General features: G+C 41.2%; 1 protein-coding gene across 6 annotated transcripts in view; it reads left to right on the top strand.

Moving 5' to 3' along the window:
• ATXN7L1 (ataxin 7 like 1) overlaps window positions 1-25,244 on the top strand; it is a 197,855-nt gene that overhangs the window by 139,359 nt on the left and 33,252 nt on the right. For 5 of the 6 annotated variants that reach the window (XM_073328480.2, XM_073328479.2, XM_073328481.2 and 2 more), the window contains 3 exons: window positions 14,434-14,717; window positions 23,034-23,116; window positions 23,959-24,215. In XM_073328480.2, the coding sequence (XP_073184581.2) occupies window positions 14,434-14,717; window positions 23,034-23,116; window positions 23,959-24,215 (624 nt within the window). Of the gene's footprint in view, window positions 1-10,106; window positions 10,225-14,433; window positions 14,718-23,033; window positions 23,117-23,958; window positions 24,216-25,244 lie in introns of those variants that run through there. The other variant, XM_073328485.2, reaches the window with a different exon arrangement.

The following is a 25,244-nucleotide window of genomic DNA, read 5'->3' on the forward strand; positions in this document are numbered from 1 at the left end:
TGTCTCCACCATTTCCCTTGGAAGTTTGTTCCAATGATATTCACTCTCACTGTTAAAAATTTGTGCCTAATTTTGTATTTGTCTGTCTTGAGCGTCCAGCCGTTGGCTCTTGTTACACCTTTCTCCACGAGCTTAAAGAGCTATTTAATATTGAATATTTTCTACCTGTGTAGGTACTGTAGTTATGCACTATAATAAAATCACCTCTCATTTTTCTTTTTAACAAACTAAACATACTGAGCCCTTTTAATCTCTCACTGGAAGGCATTTTCTCCAGCCTCAAATCATTTTTGTGGTTCTCTTCTGCACCCTCTCCAATTTTCCAGTATCCTTTTTAAAATGTGGACACTACAAGCAGACACTGTACTCTAGTATTGGTCTCCCCACTGCCAAAAACAGAGGTGAAATAACCTCCCTGCTCCTACTCACTACTCCTTTGTATATCCAAGGATTGCATTAGCCTTTTCTGCCACAGCATTGCACTGGAAGCTCATGTGGAGTTGCTGGTCCATTTGACCCCTAAATTCTTTTCAGGATCTCTGCTTTCTGGAATACATTTCCTCATTCTGTAGATATAGCCGGCATTCATTGTTCTTAGATGCATGTGGCTGTATTAAAATGCATTTTGTTTCAATGGGCCCAGCTTACTACATGATCCAGATAATTCTGTGTGGCCGCCCTGTCATCATGTATCATTGTGCCATTTGCAAATTCTATCTGCAGTTATATTTACTTCCAGATTGTTGAGGAAATGTTGAATAGTATCGGTTAGCCAGTTCTTAATCATTTAATGTGTTTTATTGATAGTTTGTAGTGCTATTTTTTAATTAATGTTGTTCAGTACTAACTCAATGCTTTAGAAAAGTGTATTACATCTACACAGTTAGCATTATCAACCAAACTTTGATAACAAGTTTCAATCAAAGAATGAAATCAGGTTTGTTTGACAAGACCTATTTCTTCTTCAAGTGGTTGCAGATATGTATTCCACTTGGGTATACAGGTGCCCAGCGCATCAATTGGAAAACTTTCCTTAGCAATGCCCCTCGGGGGGTGCTTGCACCCTTCGGCCTTGTAGCCCCTCCCATGGCTACCCCCTTAGTTCCTTCTCACTGCCCACGGTTGAGTTGGCACGTTCAGTGTGGTGTTTCACCTCACTTTCCTCTATCATGATGTTTCTGTGGTTTTCTTATGTAAATAGTTAGTTTAGCAGTACCTTAAGGTTTTATTTAGTGTAGTAAGTAGAGTTTTTTGCCTGATGTGATGCCTTCTCCAGGTTTTAAGCATTGTTTATCATTTGGGGTAGCTATCTGTACTGGTGACTCCCACACTCAGTGTTTATGGTGCTTTGTGGAAGGGCACATTAAGGAAAGGTGCTTCATCTGCAGGTTGTTCGATAAAAGACCCATGGCACAGCCGCTGCTGGCCCAGGTCAGTTGACTCAGGCTCACGGGCTTAGGTTGTGGGGCTATAAAATTGCAGTGTAGATGTTCAGGCTTGGGCTGCAACCCAGGCTCTGAGACCTTACGAAGCAGGAGGGTCTCAAAGCCCTACATTTCAATTTTATAGCCGTTCAGCCCAATTCCAGTGAGCCCAAGTCAGCTGACCCGAGGTCTGAGACTCAATGCTGTGAATTTTTTTTTAATCACGGTTTAGACGTAACGAAGAGAACTCAGGTGGCTATAGACTTGTACTTGAAGAAGAACCTTATGCAGCAGGCCATGAGGTCCACTTACTCTCTCTGGGGGCTGCCACAGATTATCGGGCCCCCAGAAAGCGCCTGAGCTGCTACGGGCTGGGGCTTCACAACCAGATTTGGATTCCTCACCCAGGAAGAAGGGAGATCGTTCTCCTGCCTGTGTTCCTCTAAGGAAAAAGAACCCACAAAATGGACTGAGGCTGTTCCAGAGCTCAGTGAGATTCCTGCTCCCTGTTGCGGAGGAGTGCAGACTAGCAATGTGAGTCTTCAGTACTCAGGATAGAGCTGGACAATCCACTCGCTCTCCAATACTGAGGCAAGATCAGATGGATGCCATACTATAAACTCCCGTACTGTCCAAAGGGTGTCCACTGAGTCCGGTACCAATGAGAGTGGTGATGGCACCAACAGTTTCTGCACTGGCAGCATATCAGGCATCAGCAGACTTGCTGTGTTTTTCTGTTCCTGATTCTCCACTACCGAGGAACATTTGATTGTGCTGGCAGCTTCTTTGGTGTCCTGAGTGCTGCATGGACTGGATCTAGACTTGTTGTCGGTACTGTCTTCCACACAGCCTCGTATCTGAGGGTCAGGGTTGCAGTCAGCTTCCTGCTTGGTACCAAGAGCATTGCCAGCACAGTGATTGCAGTACTCTACATCTCCGGGTCTGATATCAGTTTCATCCTCTGTATCGGTACCAGCTTCAGGAATGAAAGTGAGTGCAATGCCTTTGTCAGTACTCAGTGCCAACCATCGTACCATCATTGGTGCCGATGAGACCTGCATATAGGGCTGTGGATGACACGCGGTGTTTACTGGCTTCACTGGAGCAGCTCCTCCATTACTATCAGACTACTTGGAAGGGTCTTCAGGATTGAGTTTGGAGACTTTTCCTTCGCCACACCATTCTTGAGGGTCGTTGAGACTTCCTGGGAGTCACCCTACATACAGAGATTGGTATTGCTTCTGCAGGGATAAAGGTTCCTGGCCTAGCTCCTACTGGCCACCAGTGCCGTACCCCTATCGACAGTGGCCTCCTTGGAAATCCCGGGGAGTTCCTCATTCACTGAGGTCCCAGTCTTCCACTCGTTCCAGGGTGAGGTCACACATTCCTCTGGTAGTGTCCCCTCATGATCCACCTGTGCTGCAGCCGCAGACTGAGGTGACTCCCTATGAGTTGGTGCAGTCTGATCCTATTTTAGTCATGCATTGCCACAGGAGATTCCACTGATCCTGCTTCCCTCTTCTTCCTCGTCAGCAAATGAGGCTACAGTGCCAGATTATTCATCTCTGGTGTCAGAGGATTTTAAAATCACATCAAGATCTCCTGAGACAAACAGTGTCACCCTTAGGTATTCAAGCTGAGTTTGTTCAGAAGAACACCCATACATTAGTGAATATTCTTCAGTCCTCTGCTCCTGCCAGAGTCACTCTCCATATAAATGAAGTGATGTTAGAGTCTGCCAAATCTCTGTGAAATACCTCAATGTCTTTAAAAGCAAAGCATAGTGATAAGAGGTATTATGTCCCCAGGCAGGGTTTTGAGCATTTTTTTTCTCACATTCAGCTCCTAATTCTCTTGTTGTGATGGCTGCAAACAAGAGATTATGACACGAGAGATATAAATCCACACCTAAAGACAAACAGTCTAAGAGGCTAGTCTTGATAGGGAGAAAAGTTTATTCAACCTCTTAATTACAAATGTGTATTGCGAAACAGCAGGTATTATCATTTAAGTATGATTTTGGGAATTGGGATGCTATGTCCAAGTTTATGGATAAGTTGCGAGAATCCTCCAAGGAAGAGTTTAAGGCAGGGGTCTCAAAGTCCCGGCCCCGGGGCCATCAGCGGCCCAAGAACCTCTCCACTATGGCCCGTAGAGGAGAGACCCATGCAGACACACTGCCGGCTCTGTCTGCTGCAGGAGCCGCCCGCCGCAGCTCCCATTGGCTGGGGGAGAGGAACAGAGATACATCACTAGTCGCCGGGCAGAGGCAGCCATGGAGGCAGCATCACTTTTTTCCACAATGAATATAAATAAGTCAAAATACTGAACACAACTGTCTGATGCACCCCTTGCTGCAATCCTGAAGGTTTCAACTGCTCAGACACTGAGGCTAAACATCTGACAGAACTGAAGCGTTGCCAGGTGTCTGGCAAGCACTAAAAACTCTCTGGCAGGCAAAGAATTGTATAAAGTTGTATGACAATTTTATTATTTCTAAGAAATTTGAAATAAAAAATACAACATAAACCATTTGTTTTCTGAACACCATCTTCAGTGACATTATTGGCTCGCTGGGAGGATTTTAGAATGGGCACTGGCCCTAAGGTAAATTGAGTTTGAGACCCCTGGTTTACAGCATTCGTTGTAGAAGGCCGTTTGGTGGCCAAGATGTCTTTGCAGTCGGTACTGGACAGCAGATCCTTCATCCAGATTTATGGCCACCTCTGTAATAAAGAGAAGGACCTAGTGATTACAGAACTCCGGCGTAGCTCCTGAGGTCCAATAGAGCACAGAGGAGGACTTACTTTTCGATGATTGGTTTTTGTTTTCTGAGAAAACTGACAAGACATTGCATCCTTTTAAGGACTCTTGTGTTATTTTGCAGTCACTGTGGGTTTATAGCAGGCCACAAAGAGACATTGTTATGAGTCAACAGCAACACTAGCAATACCATCTACCTTGATACGTCTGACAGTCATATTAGTCTGCTAGGCAGCAAGACTTCCCTAGAAAGGGGCATAGATCACCAGAAAAGAAGACCTGGGTCCAGATTTGATCCACCAGCCCTTCCTCCACCACCTTAGGGCATGCAGCCTATTTGACTTTTGTATTGAGGGCAGCATACCAATGGTGAAGTTATTGACCATATCTCCAAAGTTCAGAAGGACAGGCTTCTAAAGTGCTTGGGAAACAATAACTATGGACAAGGTGATCCTAAGCACTCTGGGATCAGGTTATACCATCCAATTTCTGTCCATTCTCCCCTCCTACCTCCTTCAGCAGGTCCAAATTCTGGTGTTCTGGGGGCTTTTAGAGAGGAAGTTCATCATCAGGGAAAGGAATTCTGCTTCTGTTCCTTCCTGATCCCCAAGTCCAAAGAAGGCATGAAAGCTATCCTTGATCTTCATGGTCTCAACAAATACATCAGATACGGAGATTCTGCATGGATATCCAGACTACTGTTCTCCCCACACTGGATCACAATGACTGGTTTGCTGCTCTAGATCTTCAGGATGCCTGCTTCCATGTGCAGATTTTCCCAGGCCACAGGATATTTCTGAGATTTGTAGTGGCAGTGCAGCATTATCAATATATGGTGCTCCCTTTGGCCTGTCCTCAGCCCTACATGTATTTACCAGATACATGACTGTAGTGGTGACCTATGTCAGGAAAATGGGAATTCACATCTTTCCTTATCTGGATGATTGGTTACTGAGGGACAAGTCCAAAGACCACGTTCTCTGCCACATCCAGTTCACAATTTTGTCTTTTTGATCACCTGGGTCTAATTTAGAACAAAGGGAAGTCACACCTAATATCAACTCAAAAAATAGAGTTCATTGGGGCCCTACTAGACTATACAAGTTTGAGGGCTTTCCTAATGATCGAGAAATTTCAGGCAATTCACCAACTATGTCTATCCCTCTGGTCTCATGATCACTCATCAGCTACAATCTGTGTGTGCCTAAAGTTACTAGGGCATATGGTGGCATGCACTTAGGTAGTCCAACATGCAAGATTGCATTTGTGTTCTCATCAAGGCTGGATGAAACTAGTCTAGCTCCCAGATAGTCAGTTGAAGGACATCTTAGTATGAGTACCACCAAACATCCTGGACTCCCTAGAGTGGAGGACAGATCAGTTCAATGTTTGTCCAGTGTTCCCTTTGTCCACCCTTCTCCAACCAGGACTATAGTTCCCAGTATATTCACAATGGGCTGGGGAGCACATCTAGGGTCATCGCAAGTTCTGGACGTTTCCCTTTGTATCATTTTTCTGGAACTTTGCGCTATTTACAGTGAATGCCTGGCCTTTCAGTCTCAGATCAGGGGTACAGCGGTTCATATCCTTAACGACCATATCATTGAAATATATTATGTGAACAAGCAGGGAGGGGCTAGTTCCAACCCACCTTGCCAGGAAGTGATAAAATTTTGGTATCTGTGTATCAAGGAGGTGATTACCCCCACAGCGGCTCACTTAGTGTTCAGAATCAGTTAGCCGACCACCTCAACAGTTTTTTATCCTAGAATCATGATTGGTCCTTGAAGAACAACGTATTGAGATCCATCTTCAGAGATTGGAGTATTGCAGTGATAGACTTGTTTGCAACAAAAGACAACAGGAAATGCAGTCAGTTGTGATCTCGAGTGGGACCCAGTCTAGGCTCTTTAATCAGTGCCTTCCATTTGAATTGGGGATCAGAGCTGATGTATACTTTAATTCTTCAGGTTATCCTGAAACTGCAGTTGGATCATACCAAACTGATACTCTCATCGCCAGCTTGCCCAAGACAAGGCTGATTCTCTGATCTTCTTGACCTGTCTGACATCCCAAATACTTTCCCCTCCTCCCTTCTGATGCACTGAGCAGTCTGCATCTGTTGACGTGGATGCTATATGGTTAGATGAGGGGGAAGGACATTGCTTGGAAGCAGGGCACTGAGTGTTACTTAACAGCAGAAAGCTTTCTACTAAACGACATATTTTATCAAATGGAAGCATTATTCTGTTTGGTCACTAGCTCTGGGAATCCAGCCAAAGCAAGCATGCATTCAAGATGTTTTGGATTATCTGTTGCTTCTTAAGTCATCAGGACTGTCTCTGAGCTCCTTGAGCGTCTGCTTAATGAGGATATTGACATTCCAGTGTTTTAAGGGAAGATAATTTTTTCTAACTCCCTGATATGCAGATTTTTTAAAAAGGATTGTCTGTCTCCAAGTCATCAGTCGTCTTGACTCGGTCTCTTATGCAGATCGTGTGAAGGGTCAGGTGGTTTCCAAGCAGACAGTTCCCAGATGGATTACTTCCAGCATTATGGCAGCATATGAAGTGGCTCAGTCTACACCTTCTCAAAGACCAGTGGCTCATTCAACAAGGGCCCAAATAGCTTCAGTCACATTCCTCAGTGATGTTCTATATTAGACATTTGCAGAGCAGCTACCATTGTCTTCAGTATATATTTTTACCAAGCATTATGTTAGTACGACTGCATCAAGGTCAGATGCAAACTTTGGGAGGGCAGTTTTGCAGTTGTTCTTTAGCCCCACCTCCTTTAGTTATTGCTTTTGAGTGGCCTTAGTGGAATACATGTCTGCAACTACTCGAAGAAATAAACTAGTAACTTACCGGAACTGTAATTGTTTTTCTCTAATATGTGGGTGCAGATGTAGATTCTACGACCCACCCTACATCCCCTCCTCATCAGAATTATTAGCTTTGGATTCTGGTGCGAAGGAACTGAAGGGAGTCAGGGCAGCATTGCCCTTATAGCAGGGGAGGGGCTATAGGACTGAAAGGCATGAGTGCTTTTGCAAAGTTCTCAGACTGTGATGCACACTTTGAGTGGAATACTGCACATCTGCACCAATATCTCAAACAACAACAGTTACAGTACAGGTAATTAGTTTTGTTCCATGAAACTATGTTAACCGGCAAGCATCATATTCCTATCCTTTAATTCTTTTTCAGGTGAGTCTGATATCAGCTCTTCCATTATTTTGCTCAGGCTAGCCCAACCTATATTAACCCTTTTTGAACATTGTCACAACATTAACACTCTTTCAGTTTTCTGGCATTTCCCCAATATCCCAAGATGTGTTAAAAATTAATATCAGGAGGACCAGAGATCTCCTCAGCTAACTCTTTTAGGACTCTTGAATGCCAGATATCCGGGCATGCTGATTTAAAAATATTTACTCCCAGTAGATGTTGTTTTACATCTTCCTTAGTTTATTAATGACCTGGAAGGTACTTCATCCTCAGTGATAAGAATACATAATCCTGCTTCTTTACAAATACAGAAAAGAAATATTTATTAAACACTTCTGTCTTTTCTGTGTCATTATTAACAATCCTTTTTGAAGTGCCAAATGTATACATTACTGGTTGGGATTTTCCTTTGTTTGCCCATCCTGAATGTAATTTGGGTCATGATTGTATTTCTTTCCCCTTCCTCTCCCCCTTCCCACCCCCACCAATTCATTCAGTGAAAAGATAAGGCACCATTTATATCAGTGATCTCTTGGAGAAAAACTAAAGTTTTCTGTAATGACAGGTTTCAGAGTAGCAGCTGTGTTAGTCTGTATCCGCAAAAAGAAAAGGAGTACTTGTGGCACTTCAGAGACGAACAAATTTATTTGAGCATATGTGGAAACAGCTGGCACATATCTATTCAGGGGACACCATCATAGGGCCTAATCACATCAGCCACACTATCAGAGGCTTGTTCACCTGCACATCTACCAATGTGATATATGCCATCATGTCCCAGCAATGCCCCTCTGCCATGTACATTGGCCAAACCGGACAGTCTCTACGTAAAAGAATAAATGGACACAAATCAGACGTCAAGAATTAGAACAATCAAAAACCAGTCGGAGAATGCATCAATCTCTCTGGTCACTCGATTACAGACCTAAAAGTCGCAATATTACAACAAAAAAACTTCAAAAACAGACTCCAGCGAGAGACTGCTGAATTGGAATTAATTTGCAAACTGGACACCATTAAATTAGGCTTGAATAAAGACTGGGAGTGGATGTGTCATTTCACAAAGTAAAACTATTTCCCCATGTTTATTTTCCCCCCTACTGTTCCTCACATGTTCTTGTCAACTGCTGGAAATGGCCCACCTTGATTATCACTACAAAAGGGTTTTTTTCTCTCCTGCTGGTAATAGCTCACCTTACCCGATCACTCTAGTTACAGTGTGAATGGTAACACCCATTATTTCATGTTCTCTGGGTATATAAAATCCCCCTACTGTATTTTCCACTGCATGCATCCGATGAAGTGAGCTGTAGCTCACAAAAGCTTATGCTCAAATAAATGTTAGTCTTTAAAGTGCCACAAGTACTCCTTTTCTTTTTAAAGTTTTCTGGTCCCTAAGCAACCAACAGCTTCCAGCTCTGTGATTGATTAATCATTATCTGTCATCACGAGGTCCAAGATAATTGCCTTGTGTTGAATGCAATACCTTTAGTGTTAGAAAATTATGTATAATTTTTAAAAATTCTAATGATGTTTTACTTCTGGCTACATGAGACCTCCAGCATGTCTCCAAAAGTAAAGTCCCCCATAATATCACAAGTTTTCTTTCCAAACATTACAGACAACAGGTGTTAAGGAGCAATTCATTCTATTCTCTAGTTTGATTTGGTGGTCTGAAACTTACCCAAGCTAGTAACCCCTCCTGGGCTTTGTTAGTTAGCTCATTGGTCCATATGCATTCAAGACTCTGTAATTCTGAGTTATCAGTAAGTATAAAACAAGTAAGTTCTCTGCCATTATTCTTGTTTTAGCATATTTACTCCATTATTTTTAATACTAAAATAGAGAATCTATTTTGGGGGACACTTTTGCCCCTTTTTATTGCTTATCAGTGTTTTTAAATGTATCTATATAAAAATAAAAATGTGTCTTGAAAACTTATTCAGCTTTATTTTTACATAATAAAAACTACTTGACTTTGAGTTAAATTGGCCATGATTTCTTGTGTTCATAAATTACTGTAGTTCAATCATCTCTAAGAAGACTAATGCTTTTCTCCAAGAAGTCATTTTTATATAAATGGAGTCTTTTCACTGAATGAGTGGGAGAGGAATACACACAGAGGGCCAAGTTCTGTGGCAATGTTGAAGTGAGACTATAGCAGGAAAAGCAGGTATAGGGGATATGCTTTATCTTGCACCCTTGTGTTGCTTTGGGTGCAATCACCTTGTAACTTATACTGGTTTCACATACCTATTGAATGTAGAGTGGGTATAAGTTATGCTACAGTTTTGCCCATTTTCTGACCAACTTACAAAACCATTTTTTCCACCACAGAATTTGGCCCTCTTTGACAGTTGCATCTAATTAATACCAGATCTGGATATTGCTATGCTACACAATTCTTTTATGGTTTGATATGTGTATGATTTATACAAATCTCAAGGCTCTGGGTGCTTTTGCCATATTAAAACCTACAATCACACTGATAAAACAAAAATTCCTAACTCTTCAAAACCAGGGAAAGGGAAGGTGGATGTGCTCCAGCCACAGATCCCAGCCCTTCAGTCACACATTCCAGCTTTCCGCTCACCTTCCTCAAAAGCCTGGAGAAAGAGAGGTTATGCAGCATGCCCTGAAGATCAATAGACTTTTGGGCTATTTTGGACCAAGGTTCCAAAGTTCAGGGCCCCTCACAGAGAATACCCTGTCAGCAGCTCCTTCTCTTTCAAACTAAGGGAACTCCAGCCCTGGCACCTCTGCCAGCTGCAGCAATGCAGCATGGGAAGAGGCAGTTTCTCAAACAGGTAAGTCCTAAGTCACTTGGTGCTTTGTATGAAAAATCCAGTATCTTGAACTCCACTCAAAGTCAGGAGGTAGCCATAGCACATCTCAGAGCACTGGCAACTTATGCTCCTGGCAAAAAAACTCCACTTAACAGACATATTATGTTAGCATATTTCAGTGTCTATCTTGATTCAGAAGAAGATGCACAGTTAACAATATAAAATTTTTGAGAATGAGCACAATTGTAAACATTCTCTGCTCTTTTAAAACGTTTGCAATGATAATGTCCTTAGTTAATAAACTTGATTTGTGCTTCAAAAGAAACATTTAATAAAACTGTAATAAGGGGAAACTTTGTGCTGTACCCATCCAGTTAATGCATTTTCTTTTTAACTATAGTATGTACACAGTTTAAAGGTCTGTAAGACAATGATTAGACTAAACAACTTCTTATACTCTGACTCATCAGAAGTATCTGTGTCTGGGATGGCCTGGTGCTCTAGGTTATCCTGGGGGTTTAAATTAAAGGTTAGCTCAGTCTTTAGCACTCATTACTGGATAACTAATGTGATACTGATTTTTAAAAAAAAGTCTCCAGAGGCAATCAGAAGCCGGTAAGCCTAACTTCAATATCAGGCAAATTGGCTGAAACTACAGCAAAGAACAGAATGATCAGACATATAGATGAACACAGCATCTTGAGGAAGATGGTTTTTGTCAAGGAAAATCATGCCTCACCAATCTGTTAGAATTCGTTGTGGGGGTCAAAAAGCATGTGGACATGGGTGATCCAGTGGACATAGTGTACTTTGATTTTCAGAAAGCCTTTGACAAGGTCTCCACACCCCTGGCTCTTAAGCAAAGTCAGCAATCATGCTATAGGAGGGAAGGTCCTCTCATGTTTACAAGGTAGAAAACAAAGGGTAGGAATAGATGGTCAGTTTTCACAGTGGAGAGAGGTAAATAGCAGGGTCCCCCAAGGACCTGCAGTGGGACCAGTGCTGATGAACCTATTCATAAATGAACCAGAAAAAGGGGCAAACAGTGAGGTGGCAAAGTTTGCAGATGATACAGAATTATTCATGATAGTTAAGTCCAAAACTGACTGCAAAGAGTTAACAAAAGGAGCTCACAAAACTGGGTGACTAGGCAAGAAAATGGCAGATGAAATTCAGTGTTGATAAATGCAAATTAATGCACATTAGAAAATATAATCCCAACTGTACATACAAAATGATGGGGTCTAAATTAGCTATTGACTCCAAGATCTTTTTCTTGAGTGGTGTCATGGTTAGTTCTCGGAAAACATCAGTTCACTGTGCAGCGGCAGTCAAAAAAGCTAACATAATGTTAGGAACTATTGGGAAAGGGATAAATAAGAAGACAGAAAATACCACAATGCTGCTATGTAAGTCCATGGTATGACCACGCCTTGAATACTGCATGCAGTTCTGGTTGCCACATCTCAAAAAAGTTGCATTAGAATTGGAGACAGTACAGAGAAGGGCAGCAAAAAAGATTAGGGGTATGGAACAGCTTCCATGTGAGGAGAGCTTAAAATGCTGGGGCTGTTCATCTTGGGAAAGAGACAACTGAGGGGGATATGACACAGGTGTGAATGGTGTAGAGAAAGTGAATAAGGAAATGTTATTTGCCCCTACACACAAACCAAGAGTCATCCAATGAAATTAATAGGCTGCAGATTTAAAAAAAAAATAAGGAAGTACTTCACACAATGCACAGTCAACCTGTGAAACTTGTTGCCAGGGGATGTTGTGAAGGCCAAAAGTATAACAGGGTTCAAAAAAGAATTAGATACGGTCATGTAGGACAGGTCCATCAATAGCTATTAGCCAAAGATGGTCAGATACGCAACCCCATACTCTGGCTGTCCCTACACCTCTGACTACCGGAAGCTGGGAGTGGATGACAGGGTATGGATCACGGAATAAATTGCACTGTTCTCTTCTGGAACCAGCCACTGTTGAAAGACAGGTTTCAGAGTAGCAGCCATGTTAGTCTGTATCCACAAAAAAGAAAAGGAGGACTTATGGACTTTTTCTGCGGAAAAGGACCTAGGGGTGACAGTGGACGAGAAGCTGGATATGAGTCAGCAGTGTGCCCTTGTTGCCAAGAAGGCCAATGGCATTTTGGGATGTATAAGTAGGGGCATAGCGAGCAGATCGAGGGACGTGATCGTTCCCCTCTATTCGACATTGGTGAGGCCTCATCTGGAGTACTGTGTCCAGTTTTGGGCCCCACACTTCAAGAAGGATGTGGAGAAATTGGAGAGAGTCCAGCGAAGGGCAACAAAAATGATTAGGGGACTGGAACACATGAGTTATGAGGAGAGGCTGAGGGAGCTGGGATTGTTTAGCCTGCAGAAGAGAAGAATGAGGGGGGATTTGATAGCTGCTTTCAACTACCTGAAAGGGGGTTCCAAAGAGGATGGCTCTAGACTGTTCTCAATGGTAGCAGATGACAGAACGAGGAGTAATGGTCTCAAGTTGCAGTGGGGGAGGTTTAGATTGGATATTAGGAAAAACTTTTTCACTAAGAGGGTGGTGAAACACTGGAATGAGTTACCTAGGGAGGTGGTAGAATCTCCTTCCTTAGAGGTTTTTAAGGTCAGGCTTGACAAAGCCCTGGCTGGGATGATTTAACTGGGAATTGGTCCTGCTTTGAGCAGGGGGTTGGACTAGATGACCTTCTGGGGTCCCTTCCAACCCTGATATTCTATGATTCTATGGCACCTTAGAGACTCACAAAGTTATTTGAGCATAAGCTTTTGTGATGAAGTGAGCTGTAGCTCACGAAAGCTTATGCTCAAATAAATTTGTTCGTCTCTAAGGTGCCACAAGTCCTCCTTTTCTTTTTGTTGAAAGACAGGGTACTGGGCTAGGTGGGCCATTGGTCTGACCCTGTGTAGCCGTTCTTGGCCAAGCAAGCAGAAGCTGAGAAAGCAGCAGAGGTGATACTTGTACTTACTGGTGAAGATTTGGTCTGCTACATAAATATCCCCTTTGATTCATGTTTAGGAACAGCTCTTGCATTTCAAGGACAGTCTGTCTGTTTCCTCAGTATGGAATAATGCCCCGAGAGCATCACCAGAGAATTTGCGTGCCATCTGGATGTGTATTTGGTGAAAAAGTAGTTGAGCACACCCTGTCTGACAAGAGGAATGCCTCAAAGAGGGTGGGGCAAGGAGTGGAATAATGGAGATGTTTTCATTATGGCTTTTTAACAATACCTGGGCTTAAAGCTCTGTGCCTCTTTATCGTGAATGTTATCTATCTGGATTTGTTTTCCTGGGGAGGGCTTGAGCTGGCAGGCAATATGAGGATGGATGTTGGATGGATGGACAAAGAATTGTGCATCTTCACTATATGTCTGCTCATTTGCATGTCAGCCAGTAAACTCAAAGCATTTTAGGATTAAAATAAATTTCTTTATTAAACTAAAATAAATCCGATCTTGCTCACCTCTTGCTATTGAATTGAGAATGTTACATTTGTTAATGCCATAAATATACTGTTAAAAAGGTCAAATTATACAGAGCTCATTATTGCTGAGCTTATTCTAGAAAGGACAAATTAAGCTGATTGTTTATTTATTAATTCTTAAAATTGTATTAAAATATATTTTAGGGTCTGCCAAACTCATTAGGGAGACTGTTAAAGTTGCCAGGTTCAAAATGTGACTTCTTTCCCTCTAATCCCCAAAATACATATAATCTTTTGGGACCCTTCTAAGCAAGAGAATGTTTTATGGATATTTATTAATTAATGTTAATACTGCCAATAGCAAAGCACACAATCATGATGAACACTGTATGGCAAAAAAAAAAAAAGTGTTTGCCTATTATTGGAGGAATAAAATCTTTATATAAAAAGACTAATTTTAAATTTCAAGATTCCAAAGAGGAATTATAAATAGTGGGGAAAATGGATCGTAAAAAGGAAAAGTATATACCTTGACCCTATATAATTGGTTCTCAAAACTTCCATGCTTTGAAAAATGGCCATTTATGTAAATACCTAATTGAACGAAATATTACATGTTTGCAAAGTATCTCATTTTTAGTCTGGTCCCAGGATATTATGTCACTTCATTCAGATGTTCTTATATAACTGTGTCTAATTCATAATAAAATGTAGAAATAAGTTAAAAAACTGTAAATCCTGTGGTACAGAAAATACAACTTGAAGACTCTTTCTTTGGTTTTGCAGTGTTCCTGTTCCTGTAGTCAGTCTAGAGAAAATTCCTAACCTAGTGAAGGCAGATGGTGCCAATGTTAAAATGAATTCTACAACCGCCACCACCATCACCTCCTCCTCAGCCTCTTCATCCACCATACCTGCTCCAACTTTGATTAAATCTGCTTTGACATCTAAGTCAGTGCCACCATCTCCAGAAAAGATTCTGAACGGCAAAGGAATTCTAGCTCCTTCAATAGACAAGAAACACCAAAACGGCACTAAAAGCAGTAACAAGCCTTACAAAAGACTTTCAGGTGAGTGATATTGTACTGCGCCTTTTGAGATAGTCCATCATTCTTCATTAATAATTTTTGTAGCTGAAGAGTAATATATTGTAATATGCTATAGCTATGTTTTACTGTAAGATGCTGTTTTTAATATGAATAGTTAGCCTGCAAGTCCTTGCCATATGGATAAAATATTTCCTTAATAAAATACAAGTTCATTTTGCCTTAGAATTAACCTTGGTGGTTAACTATTTGTCCTCAGTTGACCAGCAGATAAAATGTAGACTATCTAGGGAATAAATGCAGTAAAATAAAAGGGCAACAGGCTCTCCCTTTTTAATTTATTTTTAGCCATATTGAACAAATTTGCTGCAAACCAGTGTAGTAATGATCAACTTACCAAGATTTAGTATTGTTCTTCAGTCACTCCAATTGAATACTTGAGATTTGAGTTATTAATGTATATCTTGTAGCTGAGGGCCCATGCTGCCAGGTGGCTATAATTCATAAAGTTGTGTGTAAAAAAGCCAAAAATGTCTGAGAACTTAAATATTGGACAGTAACAGACTGTGAATCACAGTGATGGTTGAACCTGGTGATATTCTAAACAGAAAAAGCTCTCTACCTTGCTTGAAGCTGTTTCCATCACTTCACACTGACACAACAGACATCGTAGGGCTTCAGAGTGGGGTTATTGTGTGTGCTGGTTTTGTCTTTGGGTGGGGGATTGTGTTAATTTGTGTGTGGGTTGTGTTGTGCTGGGAGAGCTGTGTGGATTTGTTTGAGTGGAAAGTGAGAGGTGTATGCTCTGACAAGAGGCTATGTGAGTTTGGGGTAGTTGTGTGTGCTGGTTATGTTGTTGTGTGAGTGGTGTTGATTTGTGCCGGTGACAGTTGGGTGCATGGGTGTGGCAGTTGGGCCACATAATCTGTGTAGTGTCCCTCATTCAGCCAATGAAGATGTGCATGCAAATTAGCTACAGAGTAAGGGTGGTGATTGGTTGAGTTACCTCTGGTATCACAATGGTCTGAGTCTCTTGACATGGCATAGATACATGCCTTCTCTAGTTGTACACTGCACAGGTGTAATTTGTAAAGTCAGAATGGCTGAGAACTTAAAAACTGGACCGTAACAGGGTGCAAAAGCCAGTGATGATTCACCCTGTTAATAATCTGAAGAAAAAGAGCTCTCAGCCACATTTCTAGCTGCTTCCATCACTTTATACTGACTCAACAGACATTTTAGGCTTCAGAATGACTCACATGACATTCCTGGACTCTTATTATATACATGTGGTTAGTTCAACTGAGAAACATAACTTCTGCCACTTGCAAGGTGTCCATTGGATGTGCCATCAGTAAGTGTCTTTCATGTTAAACATCATGCCTGTACTAATGAATGAGCTTTTCAGGGATATTGTTATGTGGCTCCAGTGTGTTAGTTGTGTAGCTGTGCAATACAGTTACTCATCTTACTCTCAGGAAATGCGTACAATTTTGCATTGTTATACCTTTAAAAGGGACAAAAACTTAGAGTATATGCTGTGTACAACATTCTGTTTTTAATTTTGGTAAGGAGGCAGTATGATACAAAAACGTCACCCTAATCTGATGGGACTTCACCCTATCACACTGTAAAATAATTTTTAAGCTTTTATTTTTTCTTAAATATCAGGAAATACTACACAGATTTAGGGAAGAGACACTGGTGCTAGGTAAATCTTGTCTCTCATTTCTTCTTCCACCACAAGTGAAGAGGGCTGCACATGTGTACATCCACACACAGAGAGCAAAACTGGGGTCTGGTTTCTCTTAATGGGGAGGAGGAGGTAGGATTTGGGGAGGCTGCACAATCTGTGATCATGACCTGCACAATCTTATCTGTGGTGAGAAGGCAGAATATGGGCCTGTTGATCTGTCACTTTGCAGATCCACCAACGGAGCAAGAGGATAAGCCTCATGGAAGAAACTGGAGCTCAAGGATGCAGTAGCAATTACAAAGTGCCCACTGCTTTACAGCCAGAGGGGAGGATTTTTCCCCAGAGCTGAGCCAGGCCAGTTGCAGGACTCTGGGCAGAGAATTTGCTGCCAAAAGCAGAAAATACATTTTTGTTCTGAATGAAGGAAAACAAAATGTCTGAGTTAGGTTTTCCAGCAAAAGTAACTGCATCAGAAGCTGCATAGGGCCTATTCATCCACTGGCAGCACACCGAGATTCAGGCAGGAAATTTCTTGTGTGAATTGAAAGTCTGATCTTCCTATTGGCAGTGCTATACAGATTAGGCTGTGCGCTTGATAGAAAGTTAATTGATTCTGTTTCCCAAATGTGTGTTGTGACACCACTGATTAGTTATAAAATAATTTATAAAGGTGAATGCTATTATTTGTAATTGAGTTTAAAGTATAACCCAGGTTTTTGTAGACTGAATAACGTTGTTGTTTTTTTAATTTTCTCACATTTGGCAGTTAGTATTATGGCCTTGTTAGAATGGCTTGACTCCAAAACAGTGCAAGGTGTGTTTTCTAAGACTGTGTGTGGTATGGAACAGTGCCATTGCGCTAAAGCATTTAGTATGGTGTCTTCTTTCTTAACTAGTTAAAGGTGCCTCACAGGAAACCCTTTTTTCCTAAGGTTTTGCAGGTGACCATACCAAAATTCAACAAAGCTGAAAGTACTTAGCATAAATGACTCATTTATCTTTTTTCATCTAACGTTTCATTTACTAGGATCTAATTTATGATTCCAATGAACAAATACAGGGCATTGTGTTCTACCAGAAAACAGTTTAAGATACCAGTGGAAAGAATGGTTTAAGGAAATATTAAAATTTTTAGGAGCTTAAGTTCAAAATTCAGCTTAGATGTCTCTTCCCTGGACAATGGGAGCTTGTCTTCACTGCATTGTTAGCTCAAGCTGTGACTCAGGTTTTGCCCCTAAGTAGACAACAGGACAGACACACTATATCTGTAGCTCAAGTTAAGTGGTGCTTTAAGCTCAAGCTAGCTGGTCTGTAAGGGGGCTGCATTGAAACTCAAATGCTGCTGATGCTCAAGCAAGTAATGCGGTGGGGATGCAGCAGCTCACAACTCATCTGTTAATCTGATCACTCTGTGTAGCTCGAGTGCTGTTTTGCAGTGTGGTTGCTCTCACGCCACTCTCACTTGACCTAGGCTAGCTCCAGGGGAGTAACTCGAGTGTGCTAATTCAAGCTAATTCTTGCAGTGAAAACAAGCGCTAGCTGATGGGCTCAGTCTTCAAACTACCAGCCTTGCTCCACAGACGACTGTAGGGGTTGTATACACTGATGTTGTATTTATTTATAAATATTTACTGTATATGCAACAGTCATTAGAGTGACTAATTACTCTGAAGAAGTCATCACAGTATGGGGCCTTCTTTCATATGGCTTAACTAGGGCTAGAGTAGTTCCACACTGGCACTGACTCAGCAAATTTTGCCAGTTCACCATATCGGCCAATATATGAAAATTTGCTTGGGGGAAATCTCCAAATAGGCTAGGACTCTGTCGTAGTACTTTGTGGTCATTCTGGTGGATCTTAAGCTATTTTTTCACATGAATATCTTGATTGCCAGAGCCACAAAACTGATAGTTTTCAGGTTGTTCTTTAAAGATCTGTTCTGTTACCAGATCTAGAATCCACTAAATCCTGCCTTCTCTGCCCCACTTATTGATGCAGCACCATGATACAGTTTGTGATTGTTCATCACAATGAGGCAAGTAAAGTAAGTTGTGAGAACATGTAAATGTTTTATACAGGTTGTACGTCAACGCGGTTGGTTTCCCACCATTATTACACACAATTTGGCACAGGCTGAGCTGAAGATCTGAGGGTTAGTAAAAGATTCTTTGGAATATACCCAGGACTTAATATACTTGTTTTACACACTAAGTGGGCAGGGTAATTTTTAGGTTCATCTCAGTCTTTTGCTGCAGAAGTGGAGCCAGTCATCTCAGTCCCAGCAATGGACTTAAACTGGTTTATATCAGTTTTACTTCCTTCTCACAGCCCTGCCCTCTATCTTTACCCTACATCCTTGAGTGAGGCTAAAGCTCTTTCTATGGCTGAAGGCTGGTTCTTGTTGGGGATGGTCAGGGATGCTGCCCTCCTCCCTGTGACAAAGTCTGAGCAGGGAGAGAGGTAGCCCGCCTAGAGAGCTGCGAGAGGCAGTCTCAGGGATCAGTGTCCCCTAGCAGCAAACTGGAAGAACTGAATCTGGAAAAATAGCCTTTTTCCATTCTAAATCCCATTTATGGACAAAGCTAAAGAACTGGAAGCCCCATCTAGATAGGACTATCTGCTGATTTGCAAGCTGTGGCTATAGGTTGTAGAGTTTACTCCCTCCTCTTCGTTCTGCCAAGACTATAATGTTGCTCTAAGCCACCCACTGCAGCTGCTCCAGAGAAATGCTTGCACTCTGCCATTTTGGAGGATCAGTGTGTCAACCCTGCAGCATGCTCAGGCTATGCCAGTGCAGATCTGTGACAATCCAAGGTCACATTTACAACTGGGACTCTGACCTGACATAATGGATACTCTTACTCTCTGGGAATCGAAGAGCTCTGTTTTTATCATTGCTTAGCAAGAAGGTGGTGATCTTTCCACTTAGACATGGACTTCACCATAGAGCAGTTTGGTGTACATGGCTACTCTTGGAAAGATTGCTCAACTACAAGAATCTGTGGTTTACCTGCTTACTTAGCAGTGTTCCTTGCACAAAGTATATTATGTCATTGCTCTGTGGGTCATACAGGCTTCCAGTTTTTCTGACTGCAAATCAGGATGTTGGCTCATATCTTTAAAGCCCTGCATAGTTTGGGACCTAGCTGTCTTAGGAACTGCCTTTTTCCTCATACTCCATCCTAGTAGTTTTTGATCAGTCAGGATTTTCTGACAGTTCCCAGTTTTGTGTGTTCCTGAGGCTGGAGGGCTAATGTTTTTAGTGGAGCACTCTTGGTTGTTGAATTTGCTTTCATGTTGGTCCTACAGTCTGAGCTTATGGGTGTTCAGGGCATATAGCAAGGCTTGTCCATTCACTCCATCTTTCTCTTTTCGTTCTTTTTAGTTACAGTTTTGTCTGTATAGTTTGTTTTAATTTTGGGGGGCAAAGGAGGAGATTATGTAAATGAACCTAGAACAACACATTATATACATTTAACAGCATAACTTAAATAATTGACTCATACAATTGTCCTGTGAACATACATTTTGATGTATTAAGTATTTCTGTAGTTTCATCTTATTTAGTGTACACGCAAGCCCTTTAGTGTCTGCTATGCGTCAAGGGCCACAGCAGCATCTACTACTCAGGACAGATTTCATTGCCATTGTAGTTTTCCAATAGTGATGGTGCTGACCACCATTTCAGGTGTATGCACCTGCTCTGAATGCCTTGTTATCCCCTCTTTCTGCCATGTCCCTTTATCCAAGGGTCAACAACACAAATACTAATTTAACATTTTGTTTATAATTAAGTTCTAAAAAATATGTATAACTCAGTACTCAGATCTGTCGGTCACTAGTACATCTAGGAAGTAAGTGTTGTCTACCTATTGCAAGTAGTTAGAGTCAGAAATCAGATTCTACTCCCAGCTCTGCCACTGACATGCTGTATGACCTTAAGCAAGTCCCCTAACTTCATTGTGTGCCTCGGTTTACCCATCTTTAAAATGGGGATAATAATTCATGCCCTGTCTCAGCAGGGATGTTGAGATTTATTGTTTGTAAAGCATTTTTGGATCTTAAATTAAAGGTTCTATATAGATTTAAAGTATTTATTAGTGGCATTCACAAAACTGCACAACTGTACGAACATAGAGTTGAGGGAATTGTTGAACGACCGAGCTATTTTCTCCATTATGTATGTGACAGTGGAATTGTGATAAATGAAAGGGGAGGGGTCACTCCCTTTTATGGACCCGGCCAGCCAGCTAGCTATAAAAAGCCCTCTTAGTAGCTATTCTCTACTTGCTTTACCTGTAAAGGGTTAAAAAGTCTCCCTGCATAGGTAAAAGGAAGGGAGTGAGAACCTCACCAAAAAAGCCAATGGGAAGGCTAGAACTTTTCAAAATTGGGGAAAAAAACTCCCCCTTTGTCTGTCTGTTGTGGTTCTCCAGAGAGAGGGGGACAGAGCAGTGATGCTGTAAAAAGCTTTGGGCCAGGTATGAAAATCATGGAATATCACGGTTGGAAGGGACCTCAGGAGGTTATCTAGTCCAATCCCCTGTTCAAAGCAGGACCAATCCCCAATTTTTGCCCCAGATCCCTAAATGGCCCCCTCAAGGATTGAGCTCACAACCCTGGGTTTAGCAGGCTAATGCTCAAACCACTGAGCTATCCCTCAGATCATACCTAGAAACTACTCATTTGAAACCCCAGATATGTAAGTAGATCAGGAAATGTCTAGGAAGACGCAATTCAGTATGTCTTTTATTTCTTTATGGCTTGTGGACTCCTCTGTGCTAACCCCGGTGCTTTTGTTTTGCTTGTAACCTTTAAGCTGGACCTCAAGAAGCTATTGTGATGCTTAATCCTTGTAATTGTTTTCTTTAAAAACCTAGCAAAAATCCTAAATTCAGATGTATTTTATTTCTCTTTTTTTAAATAAAATTTACCTTTTTTAAGAACAGGATTGGCTTTTTGTGTCCCTAAGAGGTTTGTGCACATGTTTAATTAGCTTGGTGGCAACAGCTGATTTCCTTTGTTTCCTTTCTCAGCTCTTCCCCAGAGTGGGGATGAAAGGGCTTGAGAGTACCCCACAGGAAGGAATTCCCAAATGCGCCTTCCTAGGTTCTCAAAGAGGTTTTTGCACTTGGGTGGTGGTCTACCCATCCAAGGTCAGAGAAAAGCTGTAACCTTGGGAGTTTAACACAAGACTGGAGTGGCTAGTATTAATTTTTAGAATCCTTGCAGGCCCCCACCTTCTGCACTCAAAGTGCCAGAGTAGGGAATCAGCCTTGACAGGAATACAAATAGCTATGCATATATCTATCAGAACAGTGGGGAGGTAGGTATAAAATAAGTATGTGTTCATGTTTCTGCTACAGTGCTGTAATATAAAAACTAAAACCTATGTTATACATAAATTGTGGGTGAGACATACAAAATTAAAAATGGTAGTAAAATAGGTAAATCTAGTACAGTTAGCATTAAATATACTAAAACAAATCTCTCAATGGATGTTTACTATTGCTAATAATATTTAGAACTCAGGTAACTTCTTTCTCTTTTCAAAATGCATTGCAAACTTTAAGTAAGCTTCTCAATGCCCCTATGAAATAGGAAAATAAGAATTATTAAACCCATTTTTACAACTGGTGAAGAGGGGACAGATTTAGGCCAAAACTTCCAAATGTAGCTGGTAATTTTGAGTGATTCAAATTTTTAGTGTACAGCTTGAGATATCTATGGCCTGATTCTTCAGAGGTTCTGCTCACCTGCTTCTCCCAGTTGAAATAACTGAGAGCTGCAGCATACAGTCAGTCTTAAGCTGTGCACCCGAAGATTTGAGACACCCAAAATCAATAGCCATATGGAAAATGTTGGCCTTACTGGCCACAGTGATAGTCATACAGTAGAACCTCCTAGTACGAACTGACCAGTCAACCACACACCTCATTTGGAACCAGAAGTACACAATCGGGTGGCAGCAGAGACCAAAAAAAAAAAAAAAAAAGGCATACATAGTACAGTACTGCGTTAAACATAAACTATTATAAAAATAAAGAGAAAGCAGCATTTTTCTTCTGCATAGTAAAGTTTCAAAGCTGTATTAAGTCAATGTTCAGTTGTAAACTTTTGAAAGAACAACCATAACGTTTTGTTCAGAGTTACGAACAACCTCCATTCCCGAGGTGTTCGTAAGTCTGAGGTTCTACTGCAGCTGGAATTTAATTCAAATACTTGGCTTAGTCTGGTACTTGGACCCTTCTATCAAGCCCCATTCTCTAGCCCATATCTCTGAATGCATTAATGACACAACCTCCTTAACTACTACTCCCAAAAGACCTTTTGTCAAGTGAAGCTTTCCCTAGTGTAATAGCAAGTTCTCTGAATTCTGTAAGTGAAATCCTGTTTTTACTGATGGGTGCCATGTGCAGGGAAAGGAGAGAACAGAATTGTCTCAGCCATGCATGTGGTACAAGAGATGCTTTGCTGGTATAGGTCAGGATGGTTCAAATTGGGCCTGGGTGAATAACCAGGGACAGCTTACTGCAGCCCCTTAAAAAATATGTATTTTCTAGGAAGCAGTCTTAATTGACACATCCATTTAAAAACATGTATTTTTGAGACAATCTTTTCTTTTCTTTTTTTCCCCAAACAGAAAGAGAATTTGACCCAAATAAACACTGTGGAGTACTGGATCCTGAAACAAAGAAACCTTGCACAAGATCACTCACCTGCAAGGTACTTTTCTCAGAAGATAAAATATCAGATGCTTTGTTATAGTTTAAAATCCCACCACGGTAATTTGAGAGGTCATACCTGCTCCTGTCTTAGAGACTATGGGTATGGTATTCAAACACTTTCCACAGGTAATTCTTGCTAAAGTAATTCTATTCTGTTTCCTTGGTGAATCAGAGCATCTACATCAATCCACTGATATTTTTGACAAAGGTTTTCCTTATCATTTGTGATGCAGAGGGCATTACAGTTTATTTACAGGCACTCAGTAGCATTGCTTTAAACACTGACTTTTGGTTAATATATGCAGCAGCACTGTTACACAGTCTCCTTGTAGTAAAGATGAAATTCATTTTCTTATAAATAATTTGAGATCTGCTTATATGGCTAAAAGACTCACATGACTGAAACAACAGTGTAAGACACACATATATCTACTGCTGTTGGTCTGTAGAGGGGAACAGGGCAATGTGCTTGAATATCCACCCTTATTTATATTTATACATTTGCCAGTCCAACCAGATCTAATTATTTATTGTAGATTAAGGGCTGCAATTACAATGCTCTAGACAGAATATTAGTAATACTGTTTGGCTTGGAAATGGTAAATGGATAGTTTCCATTATGAAAATTGTCCCGAAAGATAATTTAAAGATAAATTGGACACTTCCTGAAAATAATTTTTTGAATTTATCCAGGGCAATGTGGAATAGCAACTTTTTATTGCCATGACTATATCTAAAGTTGTTTTAAGTGGAGTTTTTCTCTTAGAATTGTGTTTCAGAAATTTAGAGCATTCACAAACATTTTTATACAAAAATTCTTTTTAACCACCCTATTTTTAGACTCATTCACTTAACCATCGACGAGCAGTTCCAGGTCGCAAAAAACAGTTTGACATCCTTCTAGCTGAACACAAAGCTCGATCCAGGGAAAAAGAAGTTGCAAAAGACAAGGAGCATCCACAGTCTATAAGGGAAACCCATCAGAGCCATCCCACACCAGCACAGGATTCTTTGCCAGGATCTTCACTGAACTCTGGGCAAGAACCTAAAGTAACATTTCCTGCAAAATCTAGACCACCCAATTCTGTACTTCCTAGGTGAGCAGCCTTCTCAAATGCATGAATGCGATATTCTGTAACTTCTATAGGAAATGTCCCTCTATGTCTTGTGTACAGATAATGCTATATTTGTGTCATATTTATATGGATTATTCCATAATCAACTATTAATATAGGGTTCTTCTCAGGAGCTGGAAATAGATAACACCAATAGCGGTACTTAAATCACGGTATAATAGTCAGGGCTCTGACTGGGGTGGGGGAGAGTGGTTATTCCATAAACTCTGCTGTCAGTCGCAGAATAGCTGAATGTTTCAGCTAAAATGGTCAGTAGAAGTTAGCAAAGTTAATATTCAAATATCATGAATAGGTTTTAGAGTCAATTCATTTAAGTGAATCAGGGCAATTCATGCCTCTCGGTTAAGTTTGTGAAGGAAGGTGCAACTTAATAGTTCCTGTTCACTTTAATGGGACTGCTTGTACAGGAAGGTGCACTGGGATTATTTAGTCTGCAGAAGAGAAGAATGAGGGGGGATTTGATAGCTGCTTTCAATTACCTGAAAGGGGGTTCCAAAGAGAATGGATCTAGACTATTCTCAGTGGTACTAGATGATAGAACAAGGAGTAATGGTCTCAAGTTGCAGTGGGAGAGGTCTAGGTTGGATATTAGGAAAAACTTTTTCACTAGGAGGGTGGTGAAGCACTGGAATGGGTTACCTAGGGAAGTGACAAAGAAGTGACAAAATCTCCTTCCTTAGAGATTTTTAAGGTCAGGCTTGACAAAGCCCTGGCTGGGATGATTTAGTTGGTGTTGGTCCTGCTTTGAGCAGGGGGCTGGACTAGATGACCTCCTTGATGTCCCTTCCAACTCTGATATTCTATGATTTTATGACTTCAGTGTAAACAAAGTGATCAGCAGCTGGCCCTTAGCACTGTTCTTTCAGGCTGTCTGTCTGTAGCTAATCATTTCTTATTCAGGTTTTCTTTGCAACCACAAGGGCTAATAACACTTCTTAGAATGGAAGCCCAACTTCTAAAGAAACTGATGAAGCTCCTCCACAGAAGTTC

This window comes from Lepidochelys kempii, chromosome 1, assembly GCF_965140285.1.
Source record: "Lepidochelys kempii isolate rLepKem1 chromosome 1, rLepKem1.hap1, whole genome shotgun sequence".
In the NCBI taxonomy this organism is placed as follows: domain Eukaryota; kingdom Metazoa; phylum Chordata; order Testudines; family Cheloniidae; genus Lepidochelys; species Lepidochelys kempii.